The sequence below is a fragment of the Natrix helvetica genome, assembly GCF_964273705.1.
Source record: "Natrix helvetica genome assembly, chromosome: Z".
NCBI lineage: Eukaryota > Metazoa > Chordata > Lepidosauria > Squamata > Natricidae > Natrix > Natrix helvetica.
In genome coordinates this window covers 63,426,339-63,451,652 of record NC_138554.1, presented here as the reverse complement: position 1 = coordinate 63,451,652, position 25,314 = coordinate 63,426,339, and the positions used below count along the sequence as shown (strand labels likewise).

Here is a 25,314-nt window from a genome sequence, read left to right as displayed (position 1 = left end):
TAAACTGAATTCACAATGCAAACACAATGCAAACTAATTTTTTATATACTTGGATAGTACAATGAAAGTTCAGGGATGCTAAAAAGTAAGAAAAAAGCTTGCATAAATACACTTTTTTGTAACCTTAAGCATTAGAGCTTATTTTTTTCAAGCTATCAATTCACAAACAGTTAAGATTTTCAAGAAAAAATATATACATTAAAAAGGGTGGGGTTTTTTTTTTTTTTTGGTTTATTACTAGCTGGTAACTCGGCGCTACCCGGGTATTTATTTATCCCAACCCTTCTTCCATAAACGTTGCCATAATTTCTAATGTTGTATTTTCCCCCTTACCAGAGAGAGCCCCCTTGTGGAGTACTTTGAAGCTATTACTATGGCAACTCCACAGCACTGTATAGTAGAAGCCATTTTAAGGCAGTACAGTAGAAGCCATTTAAGGCACAACAGGCTGCATCTTAACAGCCTGAGAAGTGTCTTACCCCAACAATATTTGTTTCCAGATGGTAATTCATCTGTGTACCAAGTTTGGTTGAAATTGCTCGAGGCATTCCAGAGTTATGCTGGAACATACACATACACAGCTATTTATATATATAGATAAATAAATAGATAAAGATAATAATAGACTTCAGAAATATTTACTTGCCTATTATTCATTCATCCCCAAACATTCTCCCTGGGCCTTGCAGCATGTCCCTCACACTACAGGAATAACATGCCTCCAGTACTTCTGGTTTGACATCGTGGCAAGATCGGACACAAGAAGTGGGGCTCTGTGAACTTGCACCAAATCCTCCTCATTGGATGGACCCCCAAGGGGCTAAAGTCACCCTGTTGGGTGATGAAGAAAGGAGAGGCACCCTGCAGGTCAGTGGCTCTCCAGCTGGACCCAGGGATTCCCTTCCATTTAACAATGAAGAGGAGAGGCAGCCATTATGGCTGCCGTAAAGCTGGGGCAGCTTGAGAAACAAAGAATGTGCTGGAGAGATGAGATGAACTGGGTGAGAAGATTATTAGAACTTAACCCCAAAGAAAATAAAAGCTAGAAAAGAGATTCTTTGAAATGCTTGTCAAAGAGGCAAATAATTACAGAAAGAAAAATTATAGACCCAAAAGAAAAAGAGCTAAAGGGAGAGCACAAAATCTTTAAAATATAGAAAGAGTAGCTATTTTGGTAAGGCATTTTAAAATGCTGAAATTATTTGTCTGAATATTTACTATTTGCAAAAAAACGAAATAAATATTTGTCAGATTTGGTGCGATGTTGAAATTTAAGTTGAAGGCACCTGCTGGTGAATGGAATATATACTAAACTCCTACAACCTTGGGAAGTAATGCTAAGATAAAGGGGGAAAAGTGGAAATAAATAACACCTGTAGGACTGCTGTGCTATCTACTGTTCTATATCTGTCTACTTCATAGTTATTTGAGGTTTAACTTGGAGATTATGGAAGGCATTTAAAGAAAGGTACTTTGAAATGCCAGAATCTATGACTGAACTGACAGAGTGAATTTAAGGAGATATTTGGAAATCTTCCTGGATTGCCTAAATGGAACTAATTGATTACCTGTAGAACACAAAGAACTATTGCATTCTCCTGAGTAGCAACACTAGGATTGAGGAAATGGTTTCTAAGGTGGCTTTCTAAAGTCTTAGACCAGTGATGGCTAACCTTTTCTGGACTGAGTGCCAAAAGCGTGTGCATGCCAGAACCTCCAAATTGCAATGTGCCCCCTAGCATGTGCATGGTCCACCCATATGCATGTGCAGCCCCCGCATGTGCCCTGTGGCCCCCTGCACTCACGCATGGCCCCCTACATACACCCCTCCCCTTACATGCACGCGGGTCCACCGAATGCATGGGATTGTTATTAGAATGGTGCACAAAAACACTGAACAATGAACACACACTAATACAAATATATATAATAATACCACAATTACATAGGTATCATTAATGTTAACAAATATTATTAATAATAGTAATAGTAATATTATTAATTACTTGAATTTAAATGAATTATACCCAGATGCCTCACTGTTCATATAATGATACTGATGTATATCCAAAAAGAAATAAAAAATTACCATCAACCTCCAATTAGAACCAATGAGGGAAAATAGATAGAACAGCAATACTGAAATACTAGAAAAATATATAAATCCATCAAATAACTATAACATGAGAAATCTTTTAAAGAATTGAAGACACAATTCATTAAAGTGAACTTTCGTAATTTACATTGATTTCGCTTACTGAAACTATTCTTTTTGGAGTTAACAAGTCCTAATGCCTATATAGATGAATGAGTTCCAATAAAATGTCAGAAGAGAAATAAGATTACTTGACTGGAACCTGCTAGCTGAGGTATTCTGACAAGTGCAGGGTCCCAGGTGGAGGAAGGCTATATTTGGCCATTGCTAGCAGAATTAAATCCAATGTGGACTTATTGCTGTAATCACCAGATGTAAGAACTGCCACAAAGAAAAGAATTACATAAATACTACCTCTTTGCAGTGTCAGGAATATTAATTTATTATGTCACATCCAAAATTACAGTAAAATGTAAAATATATATCTATACTCTCAAGTTCAAGTACAGGAGAGGAGAAGGGTTTAAGCAATTTAGTCATATTATAAAATGTCATAGATGGTATGGCACAGATAGTCTGCAGCATTACAGAAAATTGGGTTTGGGGTGGAAAAGACAGAAATAGCTTGGTCCAAATCAGACCAAATAAATGTTTTCAAAGCATTGTTTCTTGCTGCTCTTTGCCTCCAAGGCTCACCAAGGATCAGGACACAATTCAGCCTACATGGCTTATTTTTGATCAAAATGTATCTTTATCAAAATTTATGTTTATCAAAAGTATTGCTTGTCTGTCAAGTATCTGCATTATTGAGAATGATTTTTAAAAATCAACCTGAAAATGAAAGGCATAACATCGTAATGAAATTTTAATCTATGTTGAATGAGTATTATGTATCATTTTATTTCCATATCTACAGTAATGCAGGGAATAATGTACTCACTTGATCAGAAGTATAAGCTACCAGTCGGTCAATAATTTCTCCCTGAGTCAGTTTTTCATTGTCTAACTGAATACGATGGATTGCTTTGGTTCGAGCTGCCAGCATGGCAACCAAGGTAGATTCACTGGCAGTTCCCTGTGATGGAAAATTGGACAGGTTGGTTAAGAGAATCCAGTAAAAATTGTCCTAAATTAATAAGGAGTATCCACTGCATTGGTATTGCTTATATAGTACAATTGATGGTACTGAGAATAACACAACGGCAACATCATCTTGATGGTCTAATCAGGTAAGAATTCCTTCTTCCTGACACAAATGTATATTACACAGTGTGTCATCCATGCTTGCTTTAGATGTCAATAGGCTGTAAATGCATTTATGTGAAAGTGCTCTTAGACAGCCTGGGGGGAAAAACAGCAAAGAGGCAGAAGCAATATTATACAGCGATCTTCTTTAAATTAAGGACAGAATCCATCTTATTTCACCTTTCTAAATCAGAATATTAATGTTAACTAAAATTAACAGGGTTGCATTCTTAAATATGGATGGATGCACCCCCAATAAAATGACAATGCAAAAAAAGCTGAAGGCGCTTATGAGTAACTTCGCTTTTTAAAATGACACAAATACTAAGAGGACAGTCGATTTCATTTTTCTCTACAAACATAGGTTACTATGGTGAACAGATTCAAGAGCCGGCATATATATTGCCAAATAAAGTCCCCAGGATACATTTTTTTTTCATCTATAATTGTTTCAAGTGGCACATTTAAAGTAGCAGGCAATGATTTCATATTGATTTATCCTTTCAGCTGTAATTAAGCACCAATTTTCATAAGCGAATAGTGCAAATAATCATTTGGGTTTAAATCTAGGAAAGGTTGGCAGTTTTAATATAAAACCCATGTTTCACATGTCCTTTCCTGTTTCTATCACTGTCATTATGACTGTGGAAAAAGAAAACCATCTGCACAAATTGCTTCCTCTCTGATAATAGCAGGAGAGTCCTTAAGCTATTCTCCTTCTGTCCTAAAGATAAACAATGAAAACAGCATCTACAATTACTGGCAATCATGTATTGTCACTAAAAATGAATTAATAAACAGATAAAAATGTCCCATATCATCAGCACAAAAGATACTTTTGCAAGTTTTTATAAATATGACATATAAATGCATGGCACTATAATGTAAAGCTAGAGAAAAAATGTCTGAATATTTCTGCAGAAGATTCAATGTCTGGCAAGGCTCATTTATAACTTTGTTAAAAAAGCACCCGGAGGCTTCAGCTGGTCCAGAATGCGGCCGCGTGGGTTGTCATGGGGGTACCTAGGTGCTCCCATGTTACACCCCTTTTAGGCGGCCTGCACTGGTTGCCGGTTGTTTTCCAGGTGAGATTCAAGGTATTAATTATTACCTTTAAAGCACTCCATGGCTTAGGCCCAGGGTACCTGCGAGACCACCTACTGCCACCAGTAGCTTCCCACCGTCCAGTACGATCCCACAGAGTTGGTCTCCTCAGGGTGCCGTCGGCCAGGCAGTGTCAACTGGTGACCCCCAGGGGGAGAGCCTTCTCTGTGGGAGCGCCTTCCCTCTGGAATGAGCTGCCCCCAGAGCTTCGCATAATCCCCGACCTCCGGTCCTTCTGACGCGCCCTAAAAAGTTGGCTTTTCCAGCAAGCCGGCCTGGCCTGTTAATTTTAACTTATTTTAAATGTATTGGTTTTTTAAAAATTTGGTTTGTTTTTTTGGATATGGATTTAATCTTTTTTAACTTTTGGGATGCGTGTTTTTTAATGTTGTATGCCGCCCTGAGTCTTTTTGGAGAAGGGCGGCATATAAATCCAAATAAACCAAACCAAACCAAAATACAAAACTCTAAAACTTCAGCTGGCATGAAAAAATACAAAGAAGCACAAAAGTATTTAACAAAGTAGGAAAGAAGGAATCTGTAAGTGGCTCCAATATGAGATTGATATTTTTCTACTGGGCACTATCCTCATAAGAATGTCACAATTGCATGCAATGAACTGGGTAACAAAAAGTTTTAGGACTCATTTACATATGCACAGTCCTTTGACTACTGAAACTTCAAAAGATAACTGTATGTGTGAATAGGAATTAAAGAATTTAGTCAGCTCACTTTTTTTAAAATTATTATTTTTTGAATAGACACAAACAAACAAGACACAACAAACACCATAAAAACATATTCCATTACAAATTATAAAAAGTGTATCAATTGGTTACAAAGAACTTTCGTGCATCCCTTCCACAGTCATCACCTATAATCCATATCAAATTATATATTTTACATCAAATATATTTATATATATTACTATATAAACATCCCTTTATAACAAATATTCCAAAATTCAAAGCAAAACCACATAATGGCATTCCATTGTCTATTTTCAATATCATCCAACAACATTCTATCTTTGTGAAACGTTCTAAATAAAAATTAATTATGTTTGATAACAAAGTTTCTAAACCTCCTTTCTTAATCAGTGTTTACAATTTATATACAATTTCCATATTATAGGCTTTCATACATAACTAAGTTTCAAAACTTCCTTTCATGGTCACCATTTAAGATTTATACCAAATTTCCTCTTGTCAAACCAATATATATGTATACATTATATCATTATCAATTATTTATCTAACTATATCCATGATCAATCCAATTTCAATATTGTAGGCTTTCATACATTACAAAATTTCTAAACTTCCTTTCATGGTCACCATTAAAAAATTTATACTAAATTTTGACTTCCGGTTCCGGCTGCGGATCGCGACGGGCAAGCTTTGCTCGCCCCGCACACTCCTGGTGGGCTCCCCACTGACGCCCTGGAGGGGCTCATGCCGAGGGGGCAGCGTAGCAGGGGACCCCCTGTGTCGGCAGTGGCCAGGGGGCTCCCCGCATCGCCCTAGGCACCGGGAGGCAAGAGGGGAGGCGCCGCGGCGTCTTCGCGATGAGGCAGCTGGAAGAAAGCAAGATTTGAAGGACGCAGCTGCTGTGCGGTGAGGTGGAAACTTCCCCCCGTTCCCTTGTTCGACTGAAGGAAAAAAAATTGCCAGCTCTTTAGAATTAACTTTCAACTTGATTTGGAGAAGTGTGATTGGAGGGAGGGGGATTTCTCCCCCCCTTGGACAAGTGGCTTTAAACGGTTTTGCTCTCTGCCCCCAGAGGAGGAGGGGGGGGAGCCATGCAACGAAATCATGCTCATAGCAAAGACAGATTTTGGACTGCAATTGTGTAAATGAGGTGATGATCTGAAAACTTTGAAAACTTTTGGTCTTTGCCTTCTGATCCCAGAGCTGGCAGGGCAAGATGGCACACTTCCGTCGTCTTTATAGACACTGAAACTTGACTCCACCCATAGAAGCTTCAGGCATCTTGTCTTTGTCTCCGTGACACTCAGATAAATCTCTTGCTACATTTTACTCTGCTTGGAACAAAGGACTTTACTGCTTTATTGCCAGGAGCTAAATCCAGAAAAGGTTCCTATCTGCTTGGACTCCCTGCCTCGTAACCTCACTTGGCGGTTTTCCTCCCTAATTGTTTCCTCTCTGTACTGACATTGTTATCTCTTTGCTTATTACAATGCCACCCAAAAGACCACCCCGGGGAAGCCGGGATTTGCTGTCTCTGCCCCAACATCTTCAGCGTCCAGCCCCAGTGGACAACAGACTTTAACTTCTTTGCTCCAGCCCAAGCCTTCTGAGGTGGACTTTCAGCAGATGTTCCAACAACTCTTAAAGGGGCAGGAAGATTTAAAAACCAACTAAAGGAGATGAATGAGCAGCTTAGAGAGAACCAAGACCGGGCGATTAATAACTCACAGAGACTGGATCTTTTGGAGGAGGGGATGGCTGAGATGAGGGGGGAGGTGAGGGGAGTGCAGAAAGGGAACCAAGAGCTTGAGAACCATCAGATAAAAATGGAATTTGAAAGAATGTCCTTTTTCCTTAGATTTCAAAATATGGTTGAGGCTGATGATGAAGATCTAAGGGACATTATGACAAACTTATTGGCTGAATACATTAAAAAAGATAAACAACAGATGGGGTGGGACATGGACCTGGTTTATAGAGCAAACTCAGCATATGCCAGAACACACAATGTTCCAAGGGAGGTACATATTAAATTTCTCAGAAAGATCACAAGAGATGAGATTCTGAGTGCACAAAGGGGGCAAGCACTAAAATACCAGGATAGAGAAATAGCCATTCTGAAACAGATCCCTAAGAAAGTGAGAGATAAAAGAAAAAACTATTCGCTATTAGCGAAGAAATTATACCAGAAAGGGGTGTGGTTTAGATGGCTGATGCCTGAAGGTATGCTAATATTCTGTGAGGACACAAGAATTAGAATCAATACAACCACAGAGGCTCAGGCCTTTATGGAAAAAAATAAAGTCCTCCTAGACAAACCTGATGACACTACACCAGACACACAGGACACGGAAGGGGCCGGAGCTCTGCTGGCGGGGGGAGAAGGGGCAACATCGAGAAAACTCAGATCACAAAAATGAACAAGAAAATCTGTTTGATGTAAAATGATTGAAATTATTTGAAGATAAAAGTTTATATGCTGACAAAATACCATTAATTAGTAATAATCTAATGTATTAATAAATGGAAAGTATGAGCACTGGGGGAGGAGCCACCTCCTGCATATTGTAACTGCCAAAATTTGTAACCTATTCCACCACCCCTTTCCTTGTTTATTTTTTTAAAAACCAATAAAATTTTGTTTTAAAAAAATTTATACCAAATTTTATCTTGTCAAACCAATATATATGTATACATTATATCATTATCAATTATCTATCTAACTATATTCATTATCACTTCATTTTTAACATAATGCTCTAATTTTAACTATTTAGCTAGTATTTTCTTAATAGTTTTCATGTCTCAACCTGTGTCTTTCCAGTAGTAGTACAGTCTTATTTCTTTTGTCTTATGTAGGATTAATCTTCTGGTTATTTCCTTAATCAACTTTGTGTGGACTTCTCTTCGCACCTTGTTGCTTGTTGCATGTCTTATAAATTTTGGAAACCCTCCACCAGCTTCTTTAATCAGCTTATCTTTGGTTATCAGTAGTGCTTTTGTCAAAGTTCCTCTCCTTAAATCCATCAATTCTTCTCTTTTTTCTCCTTCTATACCTTGAAATCTGGGAGCTCCTTTCCATCTCTCTTCCCTTTCAATGTTCCATTCTTTCCATTTCCAATCACGCACAGATCACTGTCAATATCCACAGTTGTCTTGCCTCTTTGTTCATTTTTCTCTTGGGTTTTTAAGACTCTAACTTCCACCTTTTCCATTAGCTGGCTATCTTCAATTTCATCAAATTTGTCTATATTACCATCTATATTTTCCAATTTCTTCTCAATTCTCTCTGATGTTTCTAATAATTTTTGAATTTCAAACATAATCTGTTGTAATGTTATGGTTTCTTCTTGGTATTGTATCATTGTCCAATTTATAAACACTGCCACTCTAGTTGGAAAACAAAGCTTTTTTTTTCATTTCTCTCTCACTGCCAAAGAGATATCCAAAGGTCACCTGCATAAACAACCCATCTTATTTCTTTGCAAGCTAAAACCTTTGAAGTGCAAGGTCAAAATGATCAAAGAAAAGAGAGAGAAAAATATTTCCAGAACTCAGCCTCCAACTTCCAAGTGGCAGTGTAACTTCTTTTCCCTCTGATGTTACTGCTCTCTTTATATTCCTTTTATAGCCTCTTTATATTCCAAGCTTAAAAGAAACAAGGTTCTTAAATAGAACAAAAGAAAAAAAAAAACCATCCAAGCCAGTATTGTGAAAAAAAAAAGATTTAATCCATAGGTTAAAAAAAAAGTAGAAGAAAAGGCAATACTTTCACTTTAAAAAGTAGGAAGTGTTGGCAAAACTTCCATCCACAGAAGACAATTTTTTAAAAAAGGATAACACACTGTCCAAAATAGCTTAAATTCACCACTTATTTTCTTTTCTTTTCTTTACAAGTTTGATTTGGTTTTAATCTTTTGGGGGCGGTCTCTTTTGTAAAAATAAAATTTCCTCACCAGATGGATACATTTTCTCTTTCTCTGACTTAGCAGCTTGCCGGCTAGAAGAGATTCTCTTGGATCAATCAGGGACGTTGCAATGTCCCTGAGATCAGCAAGATGTACTCTTCCCTGTCACCATCTCTTCAGGACGGTTTAGGTCCAGATGGACCACCCAGCAGTAAAAGTATTGGCTGCAATCTTGGAGCTCCGAGATCGCACATCCGTATCATCGCGATGTCAGCTCCTTTCTCCAGTCAGCTCACAATTTTATCACTTATAAAAAAAATGCAGTAATCAGACACAGAAAAATCATATGTGTGGATTTATTTATTCATTTATGATCAATATGAACCAATCAAATAGAAGTACTAAAAATAGAAATCATGCCAGACTTAGAGGTAAGCAAAGATTACCTGAAGATACAGAGTCATAATTATGGCATGACAATTTACACTTTGCCAGATAATAATCGAGAGCCAATTTGGTGTAGGCATCAGTTTGAAACTGAATTCTACTGTTGTCTTAGGCTCAAAACCAGCTGGTGACCTTGAGCCAGTTACCTTCTTTCAGCTTGAGGAAGGAGGCAAACCCTTTTTGAAAAATATTTCCAAGAAAACTGCAGGAACTCCTCCAAGCAAACTCCGATAATCAGACATGATTAAAAAGAAGAAAAAATCATAATACAAACTTTTACAAATTCATTTTAAACAGTGAATACCGATCTACTTCCATAATGATAATTTAGCAGGCTGTTGAATTGACTTGATAAATTTAGAAGAATTTAAGAATTTAAGTCACAATCTAACACAGAATTTTAATAAACTGATTTCAATAAATAGAAGTGTATTTAGCACTGAGTTAGTGGTGTTAAATTAAAACTTTTGGCCCTTCATATTTTGACAAATTACACCTCTTGTCAATCAAGCCAAAATAACAACCGATGAGTGAACTTAAAACCATGGCTCAGTCATGGTTTTTCCTAATTTACACACATTCAGGTATACCTGCAATCCAGAGAACTATGTCAAATAAAATTGATGTATGAAATAATGTTGATGTAGACTTATCCTTAAAATATTCCTCTGTGCTCCCAGATATATCTTTTATTTCCCTTTTCTATCTGACATGGATTTCATTTCCCTCCAAATAGCCACTGGACCTCTCTAAGCATTCCTTTTAATATTTTTTTAAATAATGTTTTCTCCATCACTGCAAAATCTGGGTTTACCCCAAAAATCTTTAGATATTTTTTCACTTTGTGTTATCATTCTGTTTTGGACAGAATTCTGAAATATTCCAAAAATGACAACCTTATCGTTAAAAAATAAATAATATGACAATGCATACAATATAATATTCTATCCACTTTAGATACAATACAGATCAAATTCAGCAGCAAATATTCTAAATTACCTGGATTACCCCACCTCCTTCTCCATCTTTCCCAGCCAGAAATTGTGGAGGCAAATTGATCATCTTTCCTAACCAATCCAGCATGACTGCTTCCAATTCAGTACAAGCTGGGCTTGATGCCTAGAATGGGAAAACAGGGGGAAAGGAAAGAAAAGTCTCTAGTGATTTATTTAGATATTTACACATTTCAGAAGAGTGCACAGAATAAAAAAAGCAATGAAGCATGGGTGCTTCAAGTATAACTCAGAATGTTACTTAATTTGTGAGTGGAAAAAAAGTGATAATTAATTATCCATTTGAGTAACTACTACATATGACAGGTATATTAACTCATTCTCCTAATACAATTTTAAACTGTAGATAAAACATGTCAAAATTTGAAACCACGCCTTATCAAGCTATTATACATATACGTATACTTGAGTATGCAAGTATATGTACACACACATAGAGAGAGGGGGGGAGGGAGGGGGGAGAGAGGTAAGTATGTCTTTCTGAGTATACCAGAACCTCTCTACTGGTAATCTTCTTTCTATGATTACTATCAGGATTCAAAAAGGCAGTTAGAGGAGCTAAATACAGAAAGAATACTGCTTAATTTTATACAGCTTTCAACATTCTGAGACTGAATTACCCTCATAATCATTGTTGAAGGACATATTCCACAATATTGCTTCCGTCTGATCTAAGGTTGCCATGGAAGCAGCCTAATATCAGATGTTCTGGTTTTCATCTTCTCTCATACAAGTCTTCCTATAGGAAACTGTTTCCACATAGATATACTGTAGGGATTAGTTTGTAGCCTAGAATAGAAACTACTGAGAGTTTTAGTTTTTTATTTTATTTTATGCAAAGGAAACACTTTTGTACATGCAGTTATGTTAATCCCTATATTTGTACAGGTAATCCTCGACAACAATTCGTTTAACTGTTCAAAGTTGCAATGGCACTGAAAAAAGTGACTTATGGCTATTGTTCACGCTTATGACCATTGCAGCATCCCCATGGTCATATGATTTACACTTGAATATTTGACAAGTGACTCACATTTATGACGGTTGCAGTGTCCCAGGGTCATGGGATCAGCTTTTGCAACCTTCTGACAAGCAAAGTCAATGGGGAAATTAGATCCAGTTAACAACTGTGGCAATTTAATTTAATAATTGCAGTGATTCACTTAACAAATGTGGCAAGAAAAGCCATAAAACAAATTTCTCACTTAGCAGCATAAATTTTGGGCTGAATTGTGTTCATAAATTGAGGACTACCTGTATTGAAATGGTAGAGCACTCTCATAATCTACCACTTCAGTGAAAACTAAATTGTTGAAAGCCATGTAGCTGATCTGTGGCTTCTGTGAGAAGAAATTATCTCCAAAAATCCATAGATATTTTTAAATATAAAGGTATATGTAGTAATTGTAGCTGTTAGAAACTAGTTCTTTCATGCCCACATAGAACTTACCCATGAAAATCCAATGCATCCTATGCCCCCAGATAACATATCACCCAAAATAGCAGGAAAAGAATTGGCAGTAGGAAAATAGGCAAAGAAGTAGGGACTGTGCCAATGAGTCACCTGTGGAAAAGAATATAAACAAAGATTTATCAGAATGAAAAGTCACAAGGCCTTGTTTTAACAAGTATGTTAAAAAAATGTTGATATTGTCCAAAAAATATTAAAACCAAATCAAACTTGTAAAGGAAAAAAAAAAGAAAATAAGTATTACTATCTTAAGTTTGCAATAATGGCAAATATATGTAGCTCAGGTAAAGAATGAGTGAAAGTCCAGTCTTGTGAGTTGATTTCCAAGTGTTTCATTACCAGGTTAGGTAATATCTTCAGTGGAATACAGGGAATATCAGTGCTGGTATTCTGTTTATAAGTCAGTAAGTCTCGTGATGGGAGGGTCACATCAAGAGAGGGTCTAGTGATGTGTCAGGAAAAGGTCTTCTGATGGGTCTTGTGAGGGGTGAGTGATATTAGGTGAAGGTCTTATGATGCCTCTTTTGATAGCGAAGTGAGGTGAAGTGCTCTTTAGGGGAGTTGTGAGCTGTTTGAAGGTTGTTGCTGTTGCTGATTGGTGGTGCTGTTGATTTGAATTGTCAGGAGTTTGTAGGTTGCTTGTAGTTGTTGTGTCTGTTGATGGAATTGCTTGTGGAGTGCCAAACTTCAACAAACTTGTGAGCATCATACGTGGTAGCATGGCTGATTATTACTCCAATCAAATTGGTGCTGTTCAGTGGGATTTGGGATTGTGGCATTTGATTGCTAGCTGGTGATCATGGATCCTGGTTTTCAATTGACATGATGTTTGTCCCACATATAATTGTTTTCAATTGTTACAGTTGATTTTGTAAATTACATTGTTTCTTTCATCCTTCTGTATCTTGTCTTTGTTCTAGATAATTGGCTGTGGGTTTGTGGGCTATTGTTATTCCTAGAGCTTGGAGAATTCTGGCTGTCATTTCTGACATCCCTTTTGTGTGTGATAGGCTTAGTTTTTGTGTGGTGGTTGACTGTGTGGTTGGTTGTGGTTTGGGTGCTATGTGGCAGAATACAAAGTTTTTTGGATAGCCTTTGCAGAGAAAGACATCAAATAGCCATTTCTCTTCTGCTTTTCTTACTGCTGTAAGGCTGCAGTATGTCCTGGGCCTTCTGAAGAGGGTTTGAATGCAGCTTCTTTTGTGTGTGCTACAAAGCTGATTTGGTCCATGTATGTGGGTTTGTGGTAGATGCGAGTTTCCAGTTTTCTGTTGTCTTGTCTTCTCATGTTGATGTCAAGGAACGGGAATCTTTTGTCTATTTCCTCATATCAATTAAAAACCAGGATCCATGAACACAGGCTGGTAGTCAAAACCATGATCCCAAATTCCTAATCTCTACCCATACTGACATTGAACCAGCACCAATTCAATTGTATTGGAGCAATACAAAAATCATTGGCCATGGTATCACCCACCACACTTATGAGTTTATTAAAGGTTGGCACTCCACAAGCAATTCCATCTACAGACACATTGATCTACAAGCAGGCTACAAACCTCTGAGAATTCAAATCAATTGCAGAACCAATCATGACATCACAAACCCGCAATCAACCCACAACCCCAGACAGCACTTCATGTCCCAATGATGCTCACCTGATGTGACTTTTCCATTTCAAGAGCCATCACAAGACCCTCACCTGACCCATCAGAAGACCTTCATCTGATGTGACCACACTCCTGATCCACCACAAGACCCATCATTAGACCATCCTCTGACATGACTCTCCCATCACAAGACTTAATGACCACACAAAATCCTTATAAACAGAAGAATATCACACTGACATTCTCTAAATTCAACTGCTAGCCTGGTAAAAAAAATGTTTGGAAACCAACCCACAAGCTTGGAGACTGGACTTCCACTCTTATCTTAACTTTCTTGTCATCAGTATTAAAAGTAAAATCTTCAAACTGCTTAATTGATATTACCCCAGGCATAATTATCCTCTCAACATCTTTAAGGATGTCTTCAAATCTCTCAGGTGTTTCAGGTGCAAACTCTGGAATGAGGGCTCTTAAGTAACCTGGCTCTACATCAGGATAGACCTGTCGCTCCTCTATGTTCTCAATGTAATCTGCAATGTAATCCACCATCTCTTTTCCTCTTTTTCGAAATGTTGCGGCATCCATTTCAGGTTTTCAAGCAACCTAAAAGAAACACATTGGAAAGAAACACCATTTGGAAAAAATGTGCAGGTATATTTGTCTTATCTTCTTTATATATGAAACTAATTGCAAACCAAGAGCCAAATTTCAGATAGGATTATCTCTTTTAGATTATCCCAAAGACAGAAATGTATAGTATGATGTCCAATGGCTTCCATCTCTTAAAAAAATTAAATAAAACAAAAGCAGGCAAGAAAGAGTGCAGAGAAGAGCAACAAAGATGATTAGGGGACTGGAGACTAAAACATATGAAGAACGGTTGCAGGAACTGGGTCTGTTTAGCTTAAGAGAAAGAAGGACTAGGGGAGACATGATAGCAGTGTTCCAATATCTCAGGGGTTGCCACAAAGAAGAGGGAGTCAAACTATTCTCCAAGGCACCTGAGGGTAGAACAAGAAGCAATGGGTGGAAACTAATCAAGGAGAGAAGCAACTTAGAACTGAGGAGAAATTTCCTGACAGTTAGAACAATTAATCAGTGGAACAGCTTGCCTCCAGAAGTTGTGAATGCTCCAACACTGGAAGTCTTTAAGAAGATGTTGGATAGCCATTTGTCTGAAACGGTATAGGGTTTCCTGCCTAGGCAGGGGGTTGGACTAGAAGACCTCCAAGGTCCCTTCCAACTCTACTATTGTATTGTATTGTATTGTATTGTATAGTGAGGGAGAGCTCATTATTAAAAATGGAAAGCCAGACATATGAAAGCATGTGCTTTTGGGGCTACAGGTACTTTTGAATATGAATGTAATAAGTTGTTTTTGTTGTTTTTGTTATTGTTGTTGTTGTTGTTACACAATTGTACACAAGTGGCCAGTTGTTTCGCCGGATTTAGCATTGATTACTAGTCGGGCCCCACCCAGGGGCCTAGGACGTCGTAACGTATTTTTGTAATATACTTGCGGATCTGTTGCAGAAATTGACAGGCTTTAGACTTCTCAGGATACAGGAAAAGTTTATTTGGCAGCCAGGTTCAGAAAAGTTAGCCCATGGCTAACGTTGTGAATTTCTGAACGACCTTCATTATCGAAGCACACATTCTTATGTATTCTCAAAGACAGCATAACACGGAAACACTTAACTCATTTCTTATTGGTTACCTTGAGGAAAAAGCCTTATAAGGAGATGGGGGTCTTATTTCTCCTTTTGTTACAGGTATGGACTACGTGCCATTAACGAACTTTAATTGAACTTTGTGGTTTTGGACTTTTGACATAGGGACATTTGCTGGAACATGTTGTGGTTTAAGGCTGATGACATTTCCCTGTCCCTTTAAGCAAGCTTCTAACTGTCCCTTTTATGCCACGTCTTCATTCTTATATTTTAATCCATATTTTATTCTACTTTAGATCCAAGCAGTGCAGCTTTTTGCATTTGACTGATGGTGATTTTGTCAAGTTTTAACTGTTTTAAATGCAATTCCAGTGTTTTTGGGATAGCACCCAGTGTGCCGATTACCACTGGAATTACTACTGCTAGTTTGTGCCATAGTCATTGAATTTCAATTTTTAGGTCCTGGTATTTCACAATTTTCTCATGTTCCTTCTCGTCGACCTGGCTATCCCCTGGTATTGCAATGTCTATGATTGTAACCTTATTTTTCTCAACCAGTGTGATGTCTGGTGTGTTATGCACCAGTATTTTGTCCGTTTGTATACGAAAATCCCACAGGATCTTGACCATCTGACCTTCGGTGACTTTTTCAGGCCTATGTTCCCACCAGTTTGTTGTTGTTTTAATATTATAATTTTTGCACAAATTCCAATGGATCATTTGTGCTACTGAATTGTGCCGCAATTTATAATCAGTCTGCGCGATTTTTTTACAGCAGCTGAATATGTGGTCAACAGTTTCATCAACTTCTTTGCAGAGTCTGCATTTGGCATCATCAGAGGATTTTTCGATTTTGGCCTTAATGGCATTTGCTCGGATAGCTTGTTCTTGCGCAGCCAGGATTAGTGACTCTGTTTCTTTCTTTAACCATAACCATAACCATGTTAACCATAACCAAGTTTTTTCACTGTCCACTTTATCTTTTATTTTTTCCAGAAATTGACCATGCAATGCTTTGTTCTGCCAACTCTGCATTCTTGATTTTATCACATCTTTTCTGTATTCTTGTTTTGTCTGTTGGGCCTTCAGTAGATTTTTGTTCTTTACTTCAATTAATAGATGTTCTTGATTTTCTTTTAAATAATCAGCCAGTGCATGTTTTTCTTCTTCAACTATTTGCTTCACTTGTAATAATCCTCTGCCATCTGATTTTCGGGGCAGGTATAGTCTATCAATGTCACCGTGTGGATGTAAACTGTAGTGCATTGTCATTAGTTTCCTGGTTTTTCGGTCCAAAGTGTCCAAATCAGCTTGTGTCCAGTTAACTATACCAGCTGTGTATCTTATAACTGGTATTGCCCAGGTATTTATGGCCTTGATTGTATTTCCACCATTTAATTTAGATTTCAAAATTTTCCTAACTCTGTTGGTGTACTCTCTCCTGACAATAGTTTTTACTTCTCCATGTTTGATGTTATCCAACTGCAGAATGCCTAAGTATTTGTAGGCTTCATTTTCGTTGCATTTAATTAGTTGGCCATTGGGCATTTCAATTCCCTCACACACAGTGATTTTGCCCCTTTTTATGAATACAGTAGCACATTTTTCCATGCCAAACTACATTGAAATATCGGTGCTGAACACTGTGTTTGTCAATGATTGGATTTCTATTTCTGACTTACCATAGAGTTTCAAATCATCCATATATAATAAATGCGATTTTTTTTCAGCTTCTTTGGCTGTTTGGTAGCCTAATTTCATTTTTTTTAAGATTACTGATAGCGGGATCATCGTGATGATGAAGAGAAGAAGTGAAAGTAAATCACCCTGGAAAATTCCTCGCTTGATATTAACCATTCCGTAGTTCTTATTCCCTACTGCCAACTCAGTTCTCCATTGTTTCATCACCTTTTCAGTGAAGGATGTAATATTTTTGTTAATGCCAGTTGTTTCTAAGCATTTTACGATCCAACTATGTGGCGATGATGATGATGATGATGATGATGATGATGATGATGATGATGATGGTGATATTTGGTGAGATTCACAGCCTTTGGGGCTGGTTGGTAGTTCAACAGCTCAAGTCCTAACCAAGGACCTAGGAACTGTTAAGGTAACGTCGGAAGATATAAGTAGGGTGGTTTTTTGTAGAGTCAGAATGTTCAAGTCAGGTAAATTTAGAATTTTCAAATAGCAAGATAGCCCTTTAGGTATTGCTCCAAGGGCTCCAATTACAATTGGGACAACACATGATTTCTTTTTCCACAGTCGCTCAACCTCAATTTGCAAGTCCTGGTATTTTGTGATTTTTTTCTTGCTGTTTATCTTCAATCCGTGCATCACCAGGTATTGCAATGTCAATGAACCATACTTTTTTCTTTTCAATTATTGTTATTTCAGGTGTGTTGTAGGCCAGGTGCCTGTCAGTCTGGATTCTGAAGTCTCACAAGATCTTGACTTTCTCATTCTCTAAATCCTTCTCAACCTGATGGTCCCAGTGGTTTTTGCTGTACTCAAATCCAAACTTTTGGCACAATTTCCAGTGAATAATCTTAGCAACATGGCCATGGCATTGTCGGTAGTCAGTTTGTGAAATTTTGCTGCATGCACTGATCAAGTGGTTGACTGTCTCATCTTTCTCATTACAGAGGCGACATTTGCTGTTGGTGGTAACATGTTGAATTTTTGCCTTCATGCAGTTTGTGGCTAAGGCTTGTTCTTGAGCTGCCAAAATAAAGCCTTCGGTTTCTCTTTACAGTACTCCTGATCTTAACCAGTTCCAAGTTAGTTTTTGGTCAGCTTTGCCTTCAAGACTTTTCAAGTATTGGCCATGCATAGCTTTGCTTTTCCAATTTTCAGCTCGCTTCTCAATTACTTCTTTCTTATATTCAAAAGTTCTCTTCAACTTGGTTGTCTTCAAAAGATCTCCTTTATTTACTTCCTTAATAATTGGTTCTTCACTTTTCTGGATGTAATCATTCAAGCTGTGTCTTTCTTCTTCCACAGTGTGCTTTACTTGTAGGAGTCCTCGACCAATCTCTGCTCTTGGTAGATACAATCGGTCAACATCACTTTTAGGGTACAAAGCATGATTCATTGTCATAAGCTTCCTTGTTTTTCTGTCCAAATTGTCCAACTCCATCTGGGTCCAGTCAATTATTCCTGCAGAGTATCAAATTACAGGTTTAGCCAGGTATTTATGGCTTTTATGATGCTTCCTCCACTCAATTTGGACTTTAATATCTTGCGAATTCATTGAATGTATTTGGCTGAGGTTAATTCCTTGACTTTATTATGCATTAAGTCAGAGGCCTCTAAAATCCCCAAGTACTTGTAGCTTTCTTCTAGTTTTACTGCCTTTATCATTTCTTCATTCTCAAGTTGTATTCCATCCAGGGACATGGGGTCAGGGGAGGCAGGGGAGGCAGAGCCTCACCTCTCTTCATGAAATAATAGTATATAATATAATATAATATAATATAATAATATAATATAATATAATATAATATAATATAATATAATATAATATAATATAATATAATATAATATAATATAATATAATATAATATAATATAATATAATATAATATAATATAATATAATATAATATAATATAATATAATATAATATAATATAATATAATATAATTAATATAATATAATATAATTAATATAATATAATAATATATGTGTGTGTGTGTGTGTGTGTGTGTGTGTGTGTGTGTGTGTGTGTGTGTATGTATGTATGTATTTGTGTTACAACCCCTGGTATGACTAAATATGGGAGGAAGGTCACTACTCCCTCTTTCTGTCCTTCGGCTTATCACAAAGACCATGCAGGCAGAAAACCATTTTTTTTTTATTTTTACTGTTGTCTTTTTATATTTGTGTTGTAACTGTGTATATATATATGTTGAGATGTGTGAGGAAGTTGTCCAGTTTTTCTTTTCCGTGTGGCCAAATCACGAAAGTGTCATCAACATTATACATGGAACATTTTGAAACCAACGCCTTAGACAAATCTGAACACAAACCCAAACTCTGGCTTAGATATGTTGATGACACTTTCGTGATTTGGCCACACGGAAAAGAAAAACTGGACAACTTCCTCACACATCTCAACAGCCTACACCCCAAAATACAATTCACCATGGAAATAGAAGCAAACAACCAACTTCCCTTTCTGGATGTCCTAATCTACAAAAAACCTAATGGCTCCCTAGGACACACCATCTACCAGAAAAAAACACACACCAACCGCTACTTAAATGCACAATCCCATCACCACCCTGCACAGATCAACTCTGTAGCCAAGACCCTCATCTCCAGAACCAAATGCCTAGCCGACAAAGACCACCTGAAAACTGAATTACACAAACTCACAAATGTATTAATCTCCAATGGATTCCAAAGAAAAACAATCACCAACCTAATCCAAAAAGAGACTCCCCCAAAAAACCAAGACACAGAACAGGACAATGGCATCGCCCTCCTCCCTTATATCAAAGGCACCACAGATAAAATCAGCAAAATTCTCCACAAGCACAATATCAGGACAGCCTTCACCACTGACCAAAAAATAGCCAACATCTTAAGAAACCCCAAAGACAAAATCCAACTAGAAAACCAAGGAGTCTACAAAATACCATGCAAAATCTGCCCAGCAATATACATAGGACAAACAAACAGAAGGATAAATGCACGCATCACAGAACACAAGAACGCAGTAAGAAAAAAAGAAAAAACTTCCTCCCTTTTCCAGCACCTTAAAGCTACAGGACATGAAATCAAATTTGAAGGAGCCAGGTTAATCTCCAAAACAGAACACCTCCACAAGAGAATAATCATGGAAGCCATCGAAATAGAGAAACACCCCCACAGCATGAACAAACGTGATGATACCTCCCGCCTACCAAACATCTGGAAACCAGCCCTAGCCAAAAAACGAACACCACCCACCACCCAAGCCGTTAAAATACAAAACAACAATGCACACACAGCCTGCACCAATCAGCACCAATCTACCAATCATGATACAACCACACAACCAATCATTCCACTTACTGAAAAAAAGCCAGCACCCCATCCCCTCCCACCAAGACTTACAGAAAGACGGCAGCTCCGTTCCCATTTTAAGCCCACATTGCTTGAAGATGGCAGGTGAGATCTTGCCGAAACGTTGCAAAGACAATCTCAACCTTACACGGGAAAAGACCCGAATACAACAAAAACAGCATATATATATATATATATATATATATATATATATGTATGTATGTATGTATGTATGTATGTATGTATGTATGTATGTATGTATGTATGTATGATGTATGTATGTATGTATGTATATATATATATATATATATATTGTATTTGTACTGATAAATACATAAAGGGAGACTAGTATAGATCTATTTCGAGCTAATTAGCTCTCATCAGCTAGCCAGTTTTTATCAGCTAGCCAGTATTTATCAGTACAAATACAACACAAATATAAAAAGGCAACATTAAAAATAAAAATATGGTTTTCTGCCTGCATGGTCTTCTGTGATGAGCCGAAGGACAGAAAGAGGGAGTAGTGACCTTCCTCCCATATTTAGGCATACCAGGGGTTGTAACACAAATACATATATATATATATATAGTTTTCTGAGGTTTTCGCGGGTGTTTGTATGTATGTCTTTGGTTGTTCGGGTTTTCTCCCGCGTAGAATTGGAAGTATCTTCACGACGTTTCGATGAAGTCTCATTCATCATCTTCAGGCTGGTGCTTCCGGCTTGGTGCTTCCGGCTTGGTGCTTCCAGGAGCAATGTGAGATCCATACATTAAGCAAACTGATGCCCACCACGGAGATGTGGCACGACCACAAACGCGAAGCCAAACAACAGTAAAGCAGCTCACCAGCTCAAATCCCTCTGCAACTCAGACTAACACAAGCACAACCAGGCCCCCACCCAAACAGAACACGCCCCCATCCAATCAGAGCACAGTCAAACTCCCATCCAATCAGAACACAGCCAAGCCCCCTACCAATCAGAATACACCTCCACCCAATCAGAATGCAGCCAAGCTCCCACCCAATCAGCACAAACCCCCACTGGCAGTTAAAAGGAGGAACCGGCTGAGATCTCACATTGCTCCTGGAAGCACCAAGCCGGAAGCACCAGCCTGAAGATGATGAATGAGACTTCATCGAAACGTCGTGAAGATACTTCCAATTCTACGCGGGAGAAAACCCGAACAACCAAAGACATTATATATGTGTGTGTGTGTGTGTGTGTGTGTGTGTGTGTGTGTTTTCTGAGGTTTTCGCGGGTGTTTGTATGTATGTCTTTGGTTGTTCGGGTTTTCTCCCGCGTAGAATTGGAAGTATCTTCACGATGTTTCGATGAAGTCTCATTCATTATCTCCATATATATATATGTGTGTGTGTGTGTGTGTGTGTGTGTGTGTTGTAATTGTAATCATACCAGGGGTTGTAACATAAATACATACATACATACATACATACATACATACATACATACATACATACATATATATATATATATATATATATATATATATATAATATTATAATATTATATACAGCCGTCCGGCCGCTCCCGGGAGCTGCGGAGGCAGAAATGTTGGATGACGAAGGCACGAAAGCGACTGGGGAATGATGAGAACCTTCCTGCCTCTGCTGGATTTCGCACACTCCTCGAGACTGCAATATGCAGTCGCGAGGAGTGCGCAAACTCCAGCAGAGGCAGGAAGGTTCTCGTCATTCCCCAGTCGCTTTCGAGGACTGCGGAGCACGAGCCGGCGGAGCACACTCAGGAAGGCGGGGAATGGGACCACGTGTGCTGGAGGCTGAGGCAGCCTGAGCCTCCAGCACACGTGGTCCCATTCCCCGCCTTCCTGATGACATCACCAGCCTCACCAGCCATAAACCTCACCGCACGTCGCTGATTCCATCATCTTTTAGGACCTTGCCCGCCTTGGTTGCCATTGTTGCACATTTGTCAATTCCAAACAGCATACCAATGTCTTGGCTAAATTCTTTTGTGCTTTCAATTAATAAATTCAGTTCAGTTTTGTTTTACCAAACAGCTTCAAATCATCCATGTACACCAAGTGTGAAATTTTCAATCCTTTCTTTGCAAGTTCGTATCCACAGTACACCTTCTTCAAAATGGTTGCCAGTGGTAGTATTGAAAGTATAAAAAGTAGGGGTGAAAGGGAATCACCCTGGAAAATGCCTCATTTAATTTCAACTTCACCCAGTTCTTCTCCATTAGCCATATGCTTCGTTTTTCAGAAGTTCATTGAAGTTTCCATGAATTTTTGTATGTTGTTGCTGATGCCAAAGATTTTCAGGGATTTTTTGATCCAGCTGTGGGTAACTGAATCAAATGCTTTCTTATAGTCTATCCAAGCCATGAAGAGCTTGGTTCGTCTTTTCTTTATTTAGAATTGTAGACACTGAACTCCAAAAATCTCTAGACATAAGAAACAAAGAAAACAGCACAATACAGTTTATGGACAGTATAATATTAACATTAAATAAACTTTTTGCTCCTTCCTAGACAGGAAATATGAACATGTTGACATGCAGACCTTTTTCTAAGCCAGCAACATATAGCACTTCCCAGGTTAGGGCTGCACTTAGGTTTATTCTGCCAGAGTTGCGGGAAACAAAGAAGAGGAAATTAAGAATATTTAATTCAATATAAATATCAGGCATAAATAACCAGGAACTATAATTCAGTTCAAAGCACTAAAAGTTTATTACATGCTCTCTGCACACAAAAATCTGGTTTACTTAACAGTCAAGGGAAATTGGTACTAGAAAAGAGTTGTTGGAATTCATAGATGGCCTGGATTTAGGTCTCTTGTAGTAGTAAGCGACTGCAAACTGAAAATGTATTTGACCTTACCTTTGGTGTTCTGCCTGGTCATCTTCTACAATAGCCACATAGGCTTCATTTATCTATACTTTTTTAACTGGGATGGATGAAAAGTTTCTTAAAATAATATGCAAGCGTTGAAAAACATTAAATCCAACTATAGTATAGCAAAAATGCAGATTATATTCTAACTCTTAATGTCACTCAGATGACATTGTCCTCCTGGAGGCATTAAGCAAATTTGCATGGTGGAAACTTACATGCACACAACATTGTTAGGCTTCCATATAAGTTAGGATCATGATAATGCAAATTGCATTTATTTATGTTTTCTCTCTCCAAACACTGCATGTTCACTGCACTAAATATGTAATGACTGCAGAAAACAGCAGTGTTAACAAGAGCCGGAGGTATTATTCAGAACTTTATCATAAGTGTCATTTAGTTTATAATTATTCATGCAAAGATAGTTCTCTTACCTGAAGACAGTCTTAAATGAGAATAAAAGCATCAGCACCACAGCAATCTACAAATTCTGGTATATTTTGGGGAAACGTTGTGGCAATTCAAGTAGTGTAATATAGATGTGTTTTGTGTAAATGAAAAAGATAGATATTTGCCTTTAAAAACTTCTGATGTTGCTATATATCTATTATTTGCCAGTCTTCCTACCAAGATAAGCACCTCTATAAATGATGCATTTACCATAAAGTGCCATTACAATATAAACATAACTGGACAGAATACATTAATATAAATATAGGCACAATATAAGCCTAGGGCGCAGTTGGGTTCCTTAAGTCCCACAAAGGCTTATGAACCTCAGTTCCTCTCAGTGAATTAATTCCTCATACATGTAGAAAAACAGGATTTAAAAAAAAATTTTTTTTTAAATAACTGCATTTAACAAATGATCTGTATTCATAGTCTATATATATATATTCTCTATACCCGTGATGGCGAACCTATGGCACGCGTGCCACAGGCGGCATGCGGAGCCATTTCTGAGGGCATGCGAGGCATTGCCCTGTCAGCTCCAGTGCGCATGCACCCGCTGGCCAGCTGATTTTCGATAGTTTTTTTTTAATCTCTGGAGGATTCCCTGAAGCCTCCAAAGGGCGAAAAACAGCCCAATGCAAACCAGAAATGAGGAGAGAGCTGCCGGAACGGGGGAAAGACAAGCCACAAGAAAAGAGGCTTCTTTCACTCGTGCTGGCTGCTCTGTTCCCCCCTCCCCCCTGCTACTAAAAAGGATCCTCCCCGATCGCTTGAATCCACAGGGAAATAAGGAGAGCTGCCAGCACGGGGGGGGGGGGGGGAGACAAGCGACAAGGAAAGAGGCTTCTTTCACTCGTGCTGGCTGCTCTGTTCCCCCCTCCCTCCCCAGCTACTAAAAAGGATCCTGCCGGATCGCTTGAATCCACAGGGAAATGAGGAGAGCTGCCAGCACAGGGGAAAGACAAGCGGCAAGGAAAGAGGCTTCTTTCACTTGTGCTGGCTGCTCTGTCCCCCCCTGCTACTAAAAAGGATCCTGCCCGATTGCTGGAATCCAAAGGGAAATGAGGAGAGCTACTAGCACGGGGGAAGACAAGCGGCAAGAAAAGAGGCTTCTTTCACTCGTGCTGGCTGCTCTGTTCCCCCCTCCCCCCTGCTACTAAAAAGGATCCTGCCCGATCGCTGGAATCCAAAGGGAAATGAGGAGAGCTACTAGCACGGGGGAAAGACAAGTGGCAAGAAAAGAGGCTTCTTTCACTCGTGCTGGCTGCTCTGTTCCCCCCTCCCTCCCCTGCTACTAAAAAGGATCCTGTCCGATTGCTGGAATCCACAGGGAAATGAGGAGAGCTACCAGCAGGGGGGAAAGACAAGCATTAAGGAAAGAAGAAAAGAGGCTTCTTTCACTCAACGTGGCTGCTGTTGCCCTTTTCTCTATTTCAGTGCTAGGGCATCGAGGTTGATCCCCACCCACCATCGCCCAGGTCCTCGCTTCTCCCAAACATTTCTTTGCCTACCTGATTTCCAGCTCCATCGCGTTTCTTGCCATCGTGTGCAAAGAAACAAAGTTTGTGGGACTAAAACAAAACTTCAATCAATTACAACTTGGGGGGGGGAGAGATCTCGCAAAGTTGGAATTGATTGATTGAAATGAGTTTT

The 25,314-nt window shown here is 38.5% G+C and overlaps 1 protein-coding gene across 4 annotated transcripts in view; it reads right to left on the bottom strand.

Annotated features, from left to right (window-relative positions):
- DDC (dopa decarboxylase) overlaps positions 1-25,314 on the bottom strand; it is a 111,503-nt gene that overhangs the window by 48,401 nt on the left and 37,788 nt on the right. For 3 of the 4 annotated variants that reach the window (XM_081931898.1, XM_081931900.1, XM_081931899.1), the window contains 4 exons: positions 13,988-14,206; positions 11,973-12,086; positions 10,509-10,628; positions 3,036-3,170 (listed from right to left, as the gene is read on the bottom strand). In XM_081931898.1, coding sequence (XP_081788024.1) covers positions 3,036-3,170; positions 10,509-10,628; positions 11,973-12,086; positions 13,988-14,188 — 570 coding nt within the window. In that variant the 5' untranslated portion in view covers positions 14,189-14,206. Of the gene's footprint in view, positions 1-3,035; positions 3,171-10,508; positions 10,629-11,972; positions 12,087-13,987; positions 14,207-23,193; positions 23,213-25,314 lie in introns of those variants that run through there. The other variant, XM_081931901.1, reaches the window with a different exon arrangement.